The sequence below is a fragment of the Oryctolagus cuniculus genome, chromosome 2 (genome assembly GCF_964237555.1).
Source record: "Oryctolagus cuniculus chromosome 2, mOryCun1.1, whole genome shotgun sequence".
Classification (NCBI taxonomy): domain Eukaryota; kingdom Metazoa; phylum Chordata; class Mammalia; order Lagomorpha; family Leporidae; genus Oryctolagus; species Oryctolagus cuniculus.
Window position 1 is genome coordinate 184,837,533 of NC_091433.1, and position 13,159 is coordinate 184,850,691.

At 46.0% G+C, this 13,159-nt stretch overlaps 1 protein-coding gene across 1 annotated transcript; it reads right to left on the reverse strand.

Moving 5' to 3' along the window:
- Nucleotides 1-9,193: 9,193 nt before the first annotated feature.
- On the reverse strand, nucleotides 9,194-9,845 carry MSGN1 (mesogenin 1). Its single transcript, XM_002710041.4, has one exon. It carries the CDS (start codon nucleotides 9,836-9,838, stop codon nucleotides 9,257-9,259), a length of 582 nt encoding a protein of 193 aa, XP_002710087.1. The 5' UTR covers nucleotides 9,839-9,845; the 3' UTR covers nucleotides 9,194-9,256.
- Nucleotides 9,846-13,159: the final 3,314 nt, after the last annotated feature.

The following is a 13,159-nucleotide window of genomic DNA, read 5'->3' on the forward strand; positions in this document are numbered from 1 at the left end:
GGAGCGCATCTGCCACCCCCACCCCCACCCCCCACCCCCCACCCCCGTGCCAGTGTCCCTAGATACAACTGGGGCTGCGCCTGTAGCGCAGAGAGGTCGCGCCGCGCGGGTGCTAAGCGTCCTCATGCGCGGAGGTGGAAAGGAGGTTATTCCTTCCTGGCATTTAAAATGCACAACAAACAAACAAAAACACGGCGCTAGCACTTCCCGGCACCTTTTGCTCCTTTGAACCAGGCCCATTTATGACGGAGCCCTCCGGCCCCCGGGGCGCACTTTGGAGCCTCCAGTCTAGTTAGCTGCTGGGGGAAGCTGGGAGGACTCAGCAGGGTCGCCCTGGGCCGGGCCCCACCTGGAGGGCCTCCTCCGGGGGCACCGGCCACCGGAGCAGCAACAGAGCCTCCTCTTCAGTCGGGTGCGGGGAAATTGCTTTCACATCCATATTTCAACCTCTGGGACCTTTGAAAAGGTAAACCAGTCTAGACTGGGAGGCACTGCCATTGCCTCCAGTTAGCCATAAATGGAGATGTAAATCTGCCCCTCCCCCACTACTGAAATACATCTTTTTAAGTGTTCCTCACAGGTAAGTGTGCCCGAAAACTCCTAAGGAACTCATGTGGCTGTGTCACTCTAGGGTGTCCACTCAGCCCTGGTCCCCGTGAGGGCCTTGCGCTAGGAGTTGGGGAGCCCTTGCCTGGCCAAGGGCCCCAGGAGACTGGCTCCTCCTGTCTGAGTCGCCTTCCCTCACCTGTAAAAGGGAGACAGTGATACCACCTCAGAACCCTGCTGGAAGTGTTCTGCTGTAGCAGTTCTGCATGGAACATTCCAGAACAGAATACTCAGGAACTGCTCAGAAATTAGAAACCGTGAACTTACAGTCTGCCCCACCCTTCTCACTGCTTCTCTTGGCCTCTCATTCATCCAACTCTGCAGGTCCGATGGGAATATTCTGCCTTCTGTGCCCTTCCCGACTCACCCTCCCCAGCTCTGTGGTTTGTAATCTCACATTCTCTCCTGTTGCATTTCTGGCCACCGGGGAATAACATCCTTCCACCCCCAGGTTTCCTAGCAGACTCACCGTCTGAGCCGTACTTTGATTAGCTGTGCACTCAAACTCCCCTGCCTTGCACAGCAGTATAAATGTCCAGGAAACAGGAATCCTGTGTCTCTCGTAGGAACAAGCCCAGGCTATGCAATATGCTTTCAGTCATGAATTCTTGCTCAGTGAATATGTTCATCATTTTGGGGTGGACATTCGGCACAGCAATTAAGGCATCCCATGGAGGAGTGCCTGGATTTTAATCCCGGCTCAGTTTCCAACTCCAACTTTCTGCTGATAAGCACGCTGTGAGGCAGCTGGTGATGGCTTACGTTGCTGGCTCTCTGCCATCCACGTGGAAGACTTGGATGTTTCAGGAATGTGGGGAATGGGCTAGAGAATAAGGTACTCTCTTGCTTTCTCTCCCTCCTCACCTCCCTCCCTAATAAAAAACAAATTGCAGCATCTTTGTCTCCCTGCACCCCCTTATCATTCCAAGGCCTAGTACTGAGCTAGCTGTACATATTGCTGATAACATATGAATGACTAAAGAATGAAAGAGACCCTTCATCGCAAGCCAAAGTTTTGCATGGAGCTGCTGTGTCATAGCCAGAATGGCAGGATGAGCATTGCTGAGTGTGCCTGGTCGATTAACAAGGATCTGGGATTTGTGTGCTTGGTTTTTACCACTGCCCCTTCGGCCAGGAGAGCTCTAGTTCCTGGCCGGTGCTATGACCCGAATATGCTTTCCTCATCCACCCCCCCACCTCCAAATATTGAAACTTCCTTGCCAATATGCTGATATTAAGAGGTGGGGCCTGCAGAAGATGATTAAGTCACAAGACTCTGCCTTTGTGAATGGAATTAGTGCCTTATAAAAGAGCCTCCGCCACAGCCTTCTCTTTTTTGCCCTTGTGCCTTCCTCCAGTGAGGAGGTAGCAAAAGGCCCCAGACACCAAATGCCAAAGTTTCGACCTTGAATTCCCCAGCCTCCAGGACTGTGAGAAAGAAACTTGTATTATTTTCAAGTTACAGTTTCAAGTTTTGGATATAGACCAGAGTAAGACATCAGGCTCAGTGCAGAGCAGAGGGAGAGGCAGTTGGCTCAGGAGAGAGAGCAGGGGTGAGGGACAAGGGTCACCCAGAGGAACTGGGAAGAATTATTTGCAGAGTTTGAGAAAGTGATGTGAGAGAAAAAGCTAAGAAAAAGCAGAGGTGAGAAGAAAGACACCTTTAAGAAATATTGCTAGTGGAGGATGGTCCAAGTGCTTTGGCCCCTGTACACATGTGGGAGACTCAGAGGAAGCTCCTGGTTCCTAGCTTCAGATTGGCACGGCTCCAGCCATTGCAGTCCTTTGAGGAGTGAACCAGTATATGGAAGACCTCTCTCTCTGTCTCTCTGTCTCTCTCTGTAACACTGCCTCTCAAATAAATAAATAAAACTTTAAAAAAAAGAAAAGAAATATTGCTAAAGGTTATGTTTCCTCTTTATGGGCATATAGATCTTTGTAAAATTTAAGAGTGGGAATGGCAGAGGGAGGAGGAAGAAAGGTTGGAACAAGGGAGGAAAGGTAGGATGGGAAGTATCGCTGTGTTCCTAAATCTGTGTGTATGAAATACATGAAACTTGTATAACTTAAATAATATTTTTAAAAAATATATTAAGAAAGAAGTATGGGGTTAGAAACAAAAGAAGAAACATGTAAATATTCAGTCATTGAACACATGGGCCACAAAAAAAAATCACTGGCTCACTCCACATGGGCTATGTCTTACCCTAGGTGCTGTGACAGCAACCCAGCTCAATCAACACCTGAGTCAGCCAGGGAGCCAGCAGGCTCTTCTCAGCCAAGAGTCAGCCTCCACAGCTTGAAAAATGTGCAAGTCCCCAGCCTCTCGTTCCTGCTTACTCATCCATTTCCTTTCCATGTTCTACAGCCAACAGTGATCCCCAAACTCTGCAACTTTTTCAGAACTCCAACCTTTGCACATGCTGTTTCCCTGATGGGATGATACTCATGTGCCTAAGGGACAACTTCAAATCCTCATTCTATGAGAAGCCTTCTGGAGTCCGACAAGGAGCAACGGCTTCTACCATCTCTCTTCCACCTGTCTCCCTTGCTTGGCCGTGAGCCTCTCATCTCTGCATCCATTTACCCAGCAGAGCACAGGCCCAGTGTCAGGGCCAAAGCTGGGACCTGACTCCTCTCCCCTGCCTTCTCCTTTTCTGCTCCTCCAGCTGCTGTTGTTCGAGTGCCTGGGTCCTCATCCCATGGCCTCACTCACAGCTGCCCACAGAACACACCAAGCCTTTTGATGTTGGGGCATATCCTTGAAACAAATTGCTTAAAGGTTACCTGCTTTCTCTACCAGGAAGTAATTAGGCATGCAGTAAAAGAGAGGGGTCTCTAGAGGATGTGAATTGTTGGATTATGCAGGGGAATGAAAGTCCTTTCAAGGGTTTAGCTCTCCACCACCCAGCCCTACCTGAAGATGATGGTTTTACTTGTACATACTGATTAATTAAAGAACGCAGGCACCATGCACAATCTACCTTGAAGAAATGTACCACCGAGCACATTTTGAGGATGTCATATGTGCTGAGTGTGGAGCACAACTGGGTTCTTCAGGAGACAGCCATTTAGCCAGAAAGTTCCAAATTACAGTTTCAAAACTTGGATTTTGGTGCCAGTTGCTCTGTCACTTATTAATGGTTGTGATATTTGGTCATCCCAAGCCTTGATCTCATCTTTAAAATGGACATAGGGATTCCTGTTCAACCTCACGTATAGTGAGATATAGGTAGGAAGTAAACAGGGTAAAATATGCACGGTGCTTTACAATCTCTAAAGCAGGAGTGGGGAATGTCTGGACTACAGGTTGCATCAGGCCCACAAAATCATTTGATCTGGCCCTGCCAAGGCCATGGACTCAAAATTCAATAAATGCATAGCAGACTAATTCTTAAGCTGATAATTTTGTATAGCCCATGAATGATGTCATGAATATCCAGACAGCCCTTGACCAGAAAAATATCCCGCTGTGGAATGTAAAGCAGCATAAAGACACACCCAGCATATAGAGGGAACTAACAGGAATGAAGGACTATCCATGCCCCATTGCATGCTGAAAAGGATGTATGATTTAAAATGTGCCCTTGTTTAGAGAAATCCTGACAAGGTATATGGATATCAAATACAGGGGGATCTTCAAAAAGAAGGCTGTGTTATGAAAAAACTATGTTGGATTTCAAACAATTTTGCACCAAAATAGTTACCTTTTCTGAAAAAAAAAAAATAAGTACTTGAGAGGCAGAGAGAGAGAGTTAGTTCCTCCGTTCACTTATTCACTCCCCAAATGCCCATAGCAGACAGGACTGGGCCAGGACTGGGGCCGGGAGCCACAAACTCAGTGTAGGTCTCCCATGAGGATGACGGGAACCCAGCTACCCGGGCCATCACCTGCTGCCTTGCAGCGAGCACATTGGCAAGAAGAGTCAGTAGAGAACCCGGACACTTGAAAGTGTGACGTGGGTGTCCTAACTGGCGTCTTAACAGCTAGGCCAAGTGCCTGCCCCTGAACAAACCTTATCTTGCCACGTTCCACAAACTTTTTGAAGTTCCCACACAGTGTTTCCTTGACTCAGAGCATAGACTCATGGGAAAGACTTGAATGCAGAGACTTTGCTGCTGTTTGTTGGATCACTCCGTGTTTCTGGCATCTGGACTGGCATTGGGAAAGACATGAGTTAGCACACCTGAGTGGCATCCTTGGCTCTGTGCCAGCTGTGTGACCTTAGCCAAGGGCACTGGGCCTCCAGCCCATCTCTTCTCTTGCAGAATGAGTTAACAGTAGTTACTGCATCGTGAACTGTCAGGACTAAAGGAAACAGCATATATAGAGCCCCTAGCAATGAGCCTGCCCTTTAGATGAATCTACACTATGGTCGCCCCCGCTGGGAACAGCCCCTGGCAGCACTTTCTAAACACACCCCTCTCCCTCCAGCCACTGACCTGCGCCAGGCCAGGCCTCCCCACCTAGTGAAAAGGAACAGAGGTCAGTAGGGTTCACGTGGAGAAGATGTAACCAAAGGAGTGAAAATCAATAGCTTCCAAGCCTAAGAGACCAACCAATAATTGTCCTTTTCCTCCAGCCATCTCAAAAGTCTTTGTGCTTTCTTCTCCCTCAGAGTTCAAAGGTCTTTCTGAGACCAAAATGTCAAGATCAACTCCTCCTGGGCAGCTCTCAGGGGCACCACTTGAGCCTTAGCAATTCACTGGCAAGATAGAGGCACTCTGAGGTTCCCAGCAAGGGGATGAGAGGACTGAGCCAGGCTGTGGTCCTTGTGGAACTGGCCCACAGAGGTCAAGGCCCAGGCCCAGGCCCAGGCTCCTTCCCTTACCCTGGACCACATGTGTACTGTGACACCTCGTTGTTGGCACATGACATAGCACCTCAAATCACAAGTGCATTTTCATGTGCATATTTTTTACTTTTGCTAGAGATACTTTTACTGCAGTATGCAGTATAGGTACACTTGAAACCCTCCACTTCATGGTCTTGCACCCCCTTCTTTTTTAAAAATATTTTAGTGAAAGAGTAATTCTATCGGCTTGACGATTTACAGAGGCTGTTCCCTCCCCTGCTCCGGCCTCTCTGCCAATTAGCTAATGTGGCAGAAACTCGGGGCAGAACAAAGAAACCTCAGCCTGGTGTGAATTGTGGAACACTTGATTGAACACAGACGAACAGAAGTCAGATGTCCTCTGTAAATTAAGAAAGACTCCAGGTGCGAGCCAAGGAAGTGAAGGTGACGTCTGAGGAAGTGTTCAGGACAGAGGCCAAAGCACAAAGGGAATGATTTGGAGGGCAAGCTGAATAGCCCCTTCTGGAACGCTTCCGATGCTGAAAGATATCAGGGCCCAGAGGAAGAGGAGCAGAGGAAAGGAGGCGGGAGAATCCCCAGCCATGAACATTTGCTGAGAACTCTCCCCACCGTCAAGCGTGCTGTGTCTTCCAAGCCAGGTGGAAAAGAGAGAGGTGTGGTGCAAACAAGAAGCCTGACCTCTACTGTGGCACTCTGCTCATGGGTAACTGGTCAACCACATGCTTCTAACTAACCATGTGGCTTTGCATTCCCTAACTGTCCTAAATCTCAATTTCCTCATGCTCAAAATAGGGATGATAATGTCCAGCCCCTCCCCAGGGTTGGTATGAGCATTACATGAAATAATAAACATGGAAATGCTTACCACAACCCAGCAGGCACACGTGAGTTGTGCTTCTGCAATCCTGTCCCATCCCAAGCACCAGAAATAACTTAGCCCTGTTCTTCAGCTTTGTCCTAGCCAAGGCTTTGAAATGCTCCCTGCGGGAATTAGGGTCCTGTTCCAGCTCTCCTCCCTAGAAGGGAGGCCACCTAATGTGGATTGCTTTTCAGCAGAGTTGGGGCTGTGTCCAGCTGTCTCTCCTGCAGAGCGCCTGGGCTGCAGGCAAGCAATCTAGGGAGGACTCAGACATGCTGGTGAAATAAGGGTCTGGGCCAGAGGCCTCCCAGGCAGCTGTCACCTTCTCATTTTCCAGATGCCTGCCCTGCAATGGGCCTGCAAAGTCCCTAAGGTACACTTGGTTAATAGGTGAGTCTGTGGTTTTAAGGGATTTTTTTTTTTTACAAAGGACAAGAACCTCCTAACTCATCCACAGTATTGGCCCTCAAGATAGCCAAAATTATCCAAGTTATTTATAAATCATTCTTAATGCTTGAGCTTGAAGAATCAAAGCCAAGAGCATTTGGGTTCTATTCATTTAAAAATGGCAAGGAAAATAGCATTTGATCTAAAAGTTGGCTTTTAGACCAGCTGTTTCTGCCCCACCCTCTTAAAACTATCCTCTCTACCCCTTGTTCTCCAATACATAACACTCAATACACACATGCACATACTCAGATACATATGCATGTGTGTACACATATACTCACACATGAACTGCTATACAGACACAGGGTGGAGTGCCTTGGATAACGTTTTGGTATAGTCCAACATTCACTAGCTTTTTCTCTAAAACACCAAAAACAAATGAGAAGCTGATGAAGGTTTATACACATAGAACATTTTAACAACTGTGCCTCACCAACCAACCACCACCACCCTGATATACTATTCTTCAGTTATGAAATCAGAAATAAGGAAAGTTAAATTCCATTCCCATTCTATAGACAATTAATTGCAGGTACATTAAAAATCCAAATGTAAATTGTAAAACTACCAAAATATTTGGAAAAAATCAAGAGACCATTTGGATTAGTTCAAAACCAAGAAAAATTAAGCAAAAGATAGAAACACCTAAGCCATAAAACAAAGGAGGGATTTGATCATATAAAAATGAAGACCTAGAGAGAACAAAAGATATCATAATCAAAAATCATTAATATATGACACCATAAAAATAATATAATAAAATAATAGGTTAGAAGAAATCATTTCAATATAAATAATATACAAAGAAGTCTCCAAAATTAATGAGAAGACAAGCAGCTTAATAGAAAAGTGACAAAGAAAGTATCAAGTTATGAAAGTTTATTTTTACTTTTTTGAAAAGCAGAGAGAGAGAGAGAGAGAGATTTCTTTCATCCACTGATCACTCTCCTGGTTGGTCTAGGCTGAAGCCAAGAGCTAGAAACTTCATCTGGGTCTCCCACATGGGTAGAAGGGACACAAGGACTTGAGCCATCATCTGCTGCCTCCCAGGGTACTTACATCACAGCTTTATTTGTGCTAACTTGGAAGGGTTTTTACTATAAATTGCTATGTTAAAAATAAAAAAAAATTATAGCATTAAAGGTATTCTTAAAATTTTTACATATGCACCTATGTAATTGAGCACGTTTGTTTCAGCAAAGGAAAAATGTGGATAAATCATAGATAAAATTGTGAACATGACTACTATCCTAGTGGTTTCTGTCACTAATAAGAAGAAAAATTATCAATAGAAAATGAAATGACAGGAGACATGGACAGATGATTCATTGAAAGATAAATACTAGTGCCACAGGAAGATAAAGTTCAGCCTTACAAAAACTCACTAGTTTCTGAAAATCTCCTTAATTCAAAGCCCCTTTTCAGTGTCCTGTGCCAATACATTAGTCAGAATAAGGCTGCCACAGACAGGCACCCTGAGACAGGGGCCTAGGAAGAGGGTGTGTGTGTTTGCATATGGGTGCACGCATACTGATGGGTCAGGGGGAGGTGGGTGGACAGGAGAGGACAGTGTGGTCAATACCTTCGGAGGGGTTAGAGCCAGTTCCAACCATGACCATTCACTGATTGTGGAATTCAAAGCCTATGACTTTTTTTTTGGAAGTGAAAGGATAAAGGAGGTTGTATATTCATACCAGGCCTGGAACAGGGAGCTCTGGGCCTCTCAGCCCTGTTCCAGGGCACCGTGGGGTGCTGTGTCCTCCCTGTCTCTCGTTCCCTGAAGCACAGCTACATCTGCAACCTTCCTTCCCTGCCTGCAGAACGGAAGCTCTAGTGTGCAGCCTCTTCACTCTCAATCTTCTCTGTCTGCCTGTGCCTTCCTGTGTACCAGGACACCATTTCCTTCAGCAGTTCAGTAGGTGGGATGCCTGCAAAAGTAAAGGCATGATTCCAAACACACACATGCACACACACACATACACACACATACATACATGCACAAACACATACACACACACACAATGAAACAGGCGCACTGTAGCCCTTGACTTGGCACAAATCCCTCTAAATAAGAAATCTGGTTGGATTGTGTACAAAATACAGGTTTCATTAAGAACACAAAGAAAAATCTCAACACCAAAACAGTGAGAGGTTGATTGTAACATTTTACATTATTGAAGAAAAAATGCATTTAAAATCATTGACTCTTTAAAATACCTTCAACAGGCAAAGAGGGGCAAAATAATGTGTCTCTTGGCAGATGAGTCTCCTAAGAGATGGTGAGAAACCTGGAAGCAAACGTATCTGTTTGTATTTGTACGGCAGGTAAGGGTCTTGGTGCGTCCAACAGGTCGGATGAGAATTCCCGTAGAATGCTTCAACCACAAGAGCACCCCACTAACCACACACACAGTGAGTCTCTGCTGTTGTCCCAGGAGATACTCTAGGTCCTCAAGGCTGTTCTACTCCTGCCCAGGGGGCTGGAACCCGGCTGATCCTCCCTCCCCTGGAGGGGGTGCAGAGCTCACACACTCTGAGGTCTGGGCTCCCGGCCGCTGTTGAGGAGGTCTGTGAGTTCCCCGATGTACTTGATGGTGTACTTGAGCGTCTGGATCTTGGTGAGCGGCTGGCCTCTCTGGCTGTAGACCGGTGGCAGGTAATTCCGAAGGGTGTGCAGGGCATCCGCCAACGTCCTCATCCTGAGCTTCTCCCTCTCGCTGGCCTTCCGCCTCCGCTGGACAGACATCCTCACTTTGGTGCCCTTCTGAGCCTTAGGGCCCCCAGGGCCCTGGAGATAAGCAGGCTGGAAAGCTAACATGTTGTAGTCCACCTCTACCAGGCCACTGGCCCCACGGCCACTGCAGCTAGCACTGCCTGCGCTGTCGGCCCTGCCGTGCCCACAGGGCAGCCCGGCCCCAGCAGGACATGGAGAAGAAGAGTAGGACTCCAAGGATGGAGCTGGGGAAAGGCTCTGAGTGGGGGAGGCTTGGTTCAGCTCGAAGGGCCCTGCCCTGTGTTTCCAGTCCCAGGAAGACAGCAGACCGGGGCTGGCCGAGGAGCCCAGGCCGTCTTCGAGACTGAGGAGGGTCTCCCGCAGGGTGTCCATCCTGCAAAGCAGCTGCAGAGGGAACAGCTCCCTGCAAGTGAGGAGGAAAGTTCTGCCACCTCCCGGAAAGCCGTCTTTTATGATGGTGGGGGAGAAGTGATGAAGTGGGAAGAGAGCTGTGGAGAGGGAGTTCAAAGGAAAACCCAAGGACCAAGATGGAAAATGAACTCTTCAGGTGTCACTTTCTCCTCATTGATAATTAGCATCTTCCAGCTAAAATGTCTTTAAACAGAAAGGCCTCCAAGAGAAGAAAAAAGGAATTATCTTGTTGTAACTAAACCAATTAAGGCTGCATCACTAGACTTAGCATTGTCCTGTGGAACTCATTACTGAGGGAGCCAAAGAAAACAAACCTGAGGCATCTGTGGCAAGGGGGTGGGGGACATGCAGGGCCTGGTGGAGCAGAGCGAAGCACCCACGAGGGCCTCTGAGATATTTCAGAGCGGAAAGGTGCGTTGCTGGAGCAGCAGCATGGCCTGGGGACGACAGAGCTTTGGCTTGCCCGTATGTCAAACGCAGAAAACTGCAGCTCTTGCTTCCCGAGTTAGCACACAGCAGGCACACAGCGGATGCCAGTTTCCCTCCTGTTTGGCAGATTCTCCTGGTTTTTATAGAACACAGAGATGCAGGGAGCACCCCTACGCTCAGCATGACACAGCCAGCAGCTCCGCTAAGCCAGAGCCTTAAGGAACAGGACATACCTTCAAGAAAGCATAAAGCCCTTGCTTTATCTGAGCATATTTGGACTCCCTGCAGCAAAGACACCAGGAAACAAAAAACTCCTCTAAGCCAGGGAGTTGGCAGAACACTGGGCATTTAGCCTTCAGAAGGACTTTTTAAAATCCGGCTGCGGAGTCACACCTTGTTTTTGAAATGTATAGAGGAAGTGTGAAATTAGCCAGGCAGCCTGTTTTCCCCACCACAGCTCCAAATGCCTCCGAATGTGTTAAGTTGGATGGTCCTGCTACTTTGCTGCACTTCCTCGAATCTCTGATAGACCTTCTATTTTAGAAAAAGGGTCTCAGATTCCCCATTTGTCTCATACATGTAACTTTTTCTCCACCTAAGTCTACAAATTAGTATTAACATCAGAGTCACGGTGAGTTAGATTTTAAAGTGATAGTGACTGTGTCCTCTAACATGGTTATTTAAGTCCCTGTACAGTTAGTGAAAAGAAATGTCAATGGTCTAATTAGAACATTATGGTATTTTTTAGTTAACAAGGCTCAGGGAAGAAAAACCTCAAGCAGCTCATCTTTAGAAGAATGTTCGTAATTTTACCATTCACTAAGGGACACTAAGCAGGATCTTGAAGAAGAATAATATTAGTAAAATATAATTTATGTAATAAATGTTTTCTCCTTCTTTCCCCTCTCTGTTCTCTCTTTTCTCAACTCTTGTTGATAGGCCCAGAATCTGCTGATACTATTCAAAGACCACTCAATGTATTATAACTAACCTTCATTAAACACTCTTTTCCCCCGACAGGTGAACATACCAAGGCTCTCAGAGGTTAAGAGGCTCAGATCCCTGGTGGGAATTAGTAAATCAAAATCCTTTGTAAGACCCCCAAAGCCACCTTTTCTTTAAAATCTATTTTCTTCATTTTATTTGGTTGTGGTAGAGATGGGTGACCTGAATGTAACTCAGAGAGATCCCAGTAGGCACAAGTCGGGTGCAGTGGCCACTGCTACAATAGGCTCCGCTCTGATTCAAACTTCAGTTTTTCATGTAACCTCTGCTCTCAGACTCCTTTTTTTTCTTTCTACAATTTCTTTCTGAAATTGCCAATTTCTTGAAATATCATTTCCTAAATGAGACAGTATTTGTCAAATCTCTGTTCCATTGTAGATGGGAACTGTAGCTTCTGCTATTGCTGCTGTTGTTGGTTCATGATCAAACCCACCAGTGTGAGTAGGACTTACTGTGAATCCTGACCCTCGTCTCCCAACACTAAAACTCCTCATAACCTATTCTTAGCACAAGGAAATGCCTGGTTTCCATGTTTTTCTATAGATATAAAGAAATAAAGTAGAAACAGATTTGCATTCTCCTGCTTCTCTCCAGAAGTCCTCTGCACTCATCAGAGGAAAATAAAAATTAAAAGCAATGGAACACCAATAGCTTGAAGACCTGTAGGCAAGTACCCAGTGGCTGGTATTTTCTGCCTCTGTTGAAAGCAAACAAGGCTGGAAAATGAGATGCAGCCTGGACCCAATAAACCCTAGTCTAGAGTGTGGTATGGTGGGGAATAAGCCACAGGCCCCTCCTAAAATACAGCAAATGACTCATCCCACTAGGGCCCTAGTATTCTAATTTGTAAAAGGGATAATAATACTTGTCCTGACTTCTTTATGATTAACATCCGTCAAATGATGAGAGGGGCCAGAGGATTGTTAAACCCACTTCCAGCTCCAACATGCTGCAAGATGTGTTGTGCGTGCTTATTTAAAGAGACAGCACAACAACTCGAAGGAAGAGGGAAATGACTGAACTTATTATTTCATCTGCACCCTAGGCATAGCTGATGACTTGCTCAATGTCACACCAAAAGGCTGTGGTGGAGATGAAAATAGAAAGTCCAAAATCACCTGACATCTACAGTAGTTGTTTTATTCCTTGAAACCTAAAGAGTAAATGCTAAGCTTTCATACTAGGCAGACCATGTTTCCCACATCACTGAGTTATTGGGATAAATATTTTAATATGAATATAAGTGTGATTCACTTAAAAGTCATTTATAAGCTATTGTGACTATGATTGTAATAGATTTAGAAGCATGCTCCCAAGTGACTTTTAAAAAATTCCTGCTCTTATTTTCCAGAAAGTAATCCCAGAGGCACAGGTTGTCTTGACTTTGAAATCACGGATCTGCATGTTAGTCTTTTGATTATAGTTGTACCCATTAAGAGAGGCACAGGATTGGCCACACAGTTGAATGAGTGGTCTGGTGCCTTATTTTCAGAATGATGTGCTTATGAGAGAATGCCAGTCACGTCTCCAATAATAGTCATGACAAGGGCATGGACAACTGGACATTTCATTCTTGCTGCAGATGACTTTATATAAATGCTAGTAGTGTCAGCTTTTTTTAACACTTCAATGCCAGAGCAATGGCATGCCCAGAAAGGATGATGGAAGCCATCAGCCTCTAGTGCAGGCAATAAAGGGACACTGTTTATATACAGCTTAAAGTTGAGCTGGCTAACAGTTGATTCATGTTTTGCTCACACCATGTAGCTGTAATTCTAAACAATGAACTGATACAACAACTACTCATTGTTGGGGCAAACCACTCCTAATGCTACCACCCTCTTTTAC

Bases quoted from the DNA above. Each gene is read 5' to 3' on its own strand.
- MSGN1 (XM_002710041.4), bottom strand. From the start codon at position 9,838: ATGGACACCCTGCGGGAGACCCTCCTCAGTCTCGAAGACGGCCTGGGC.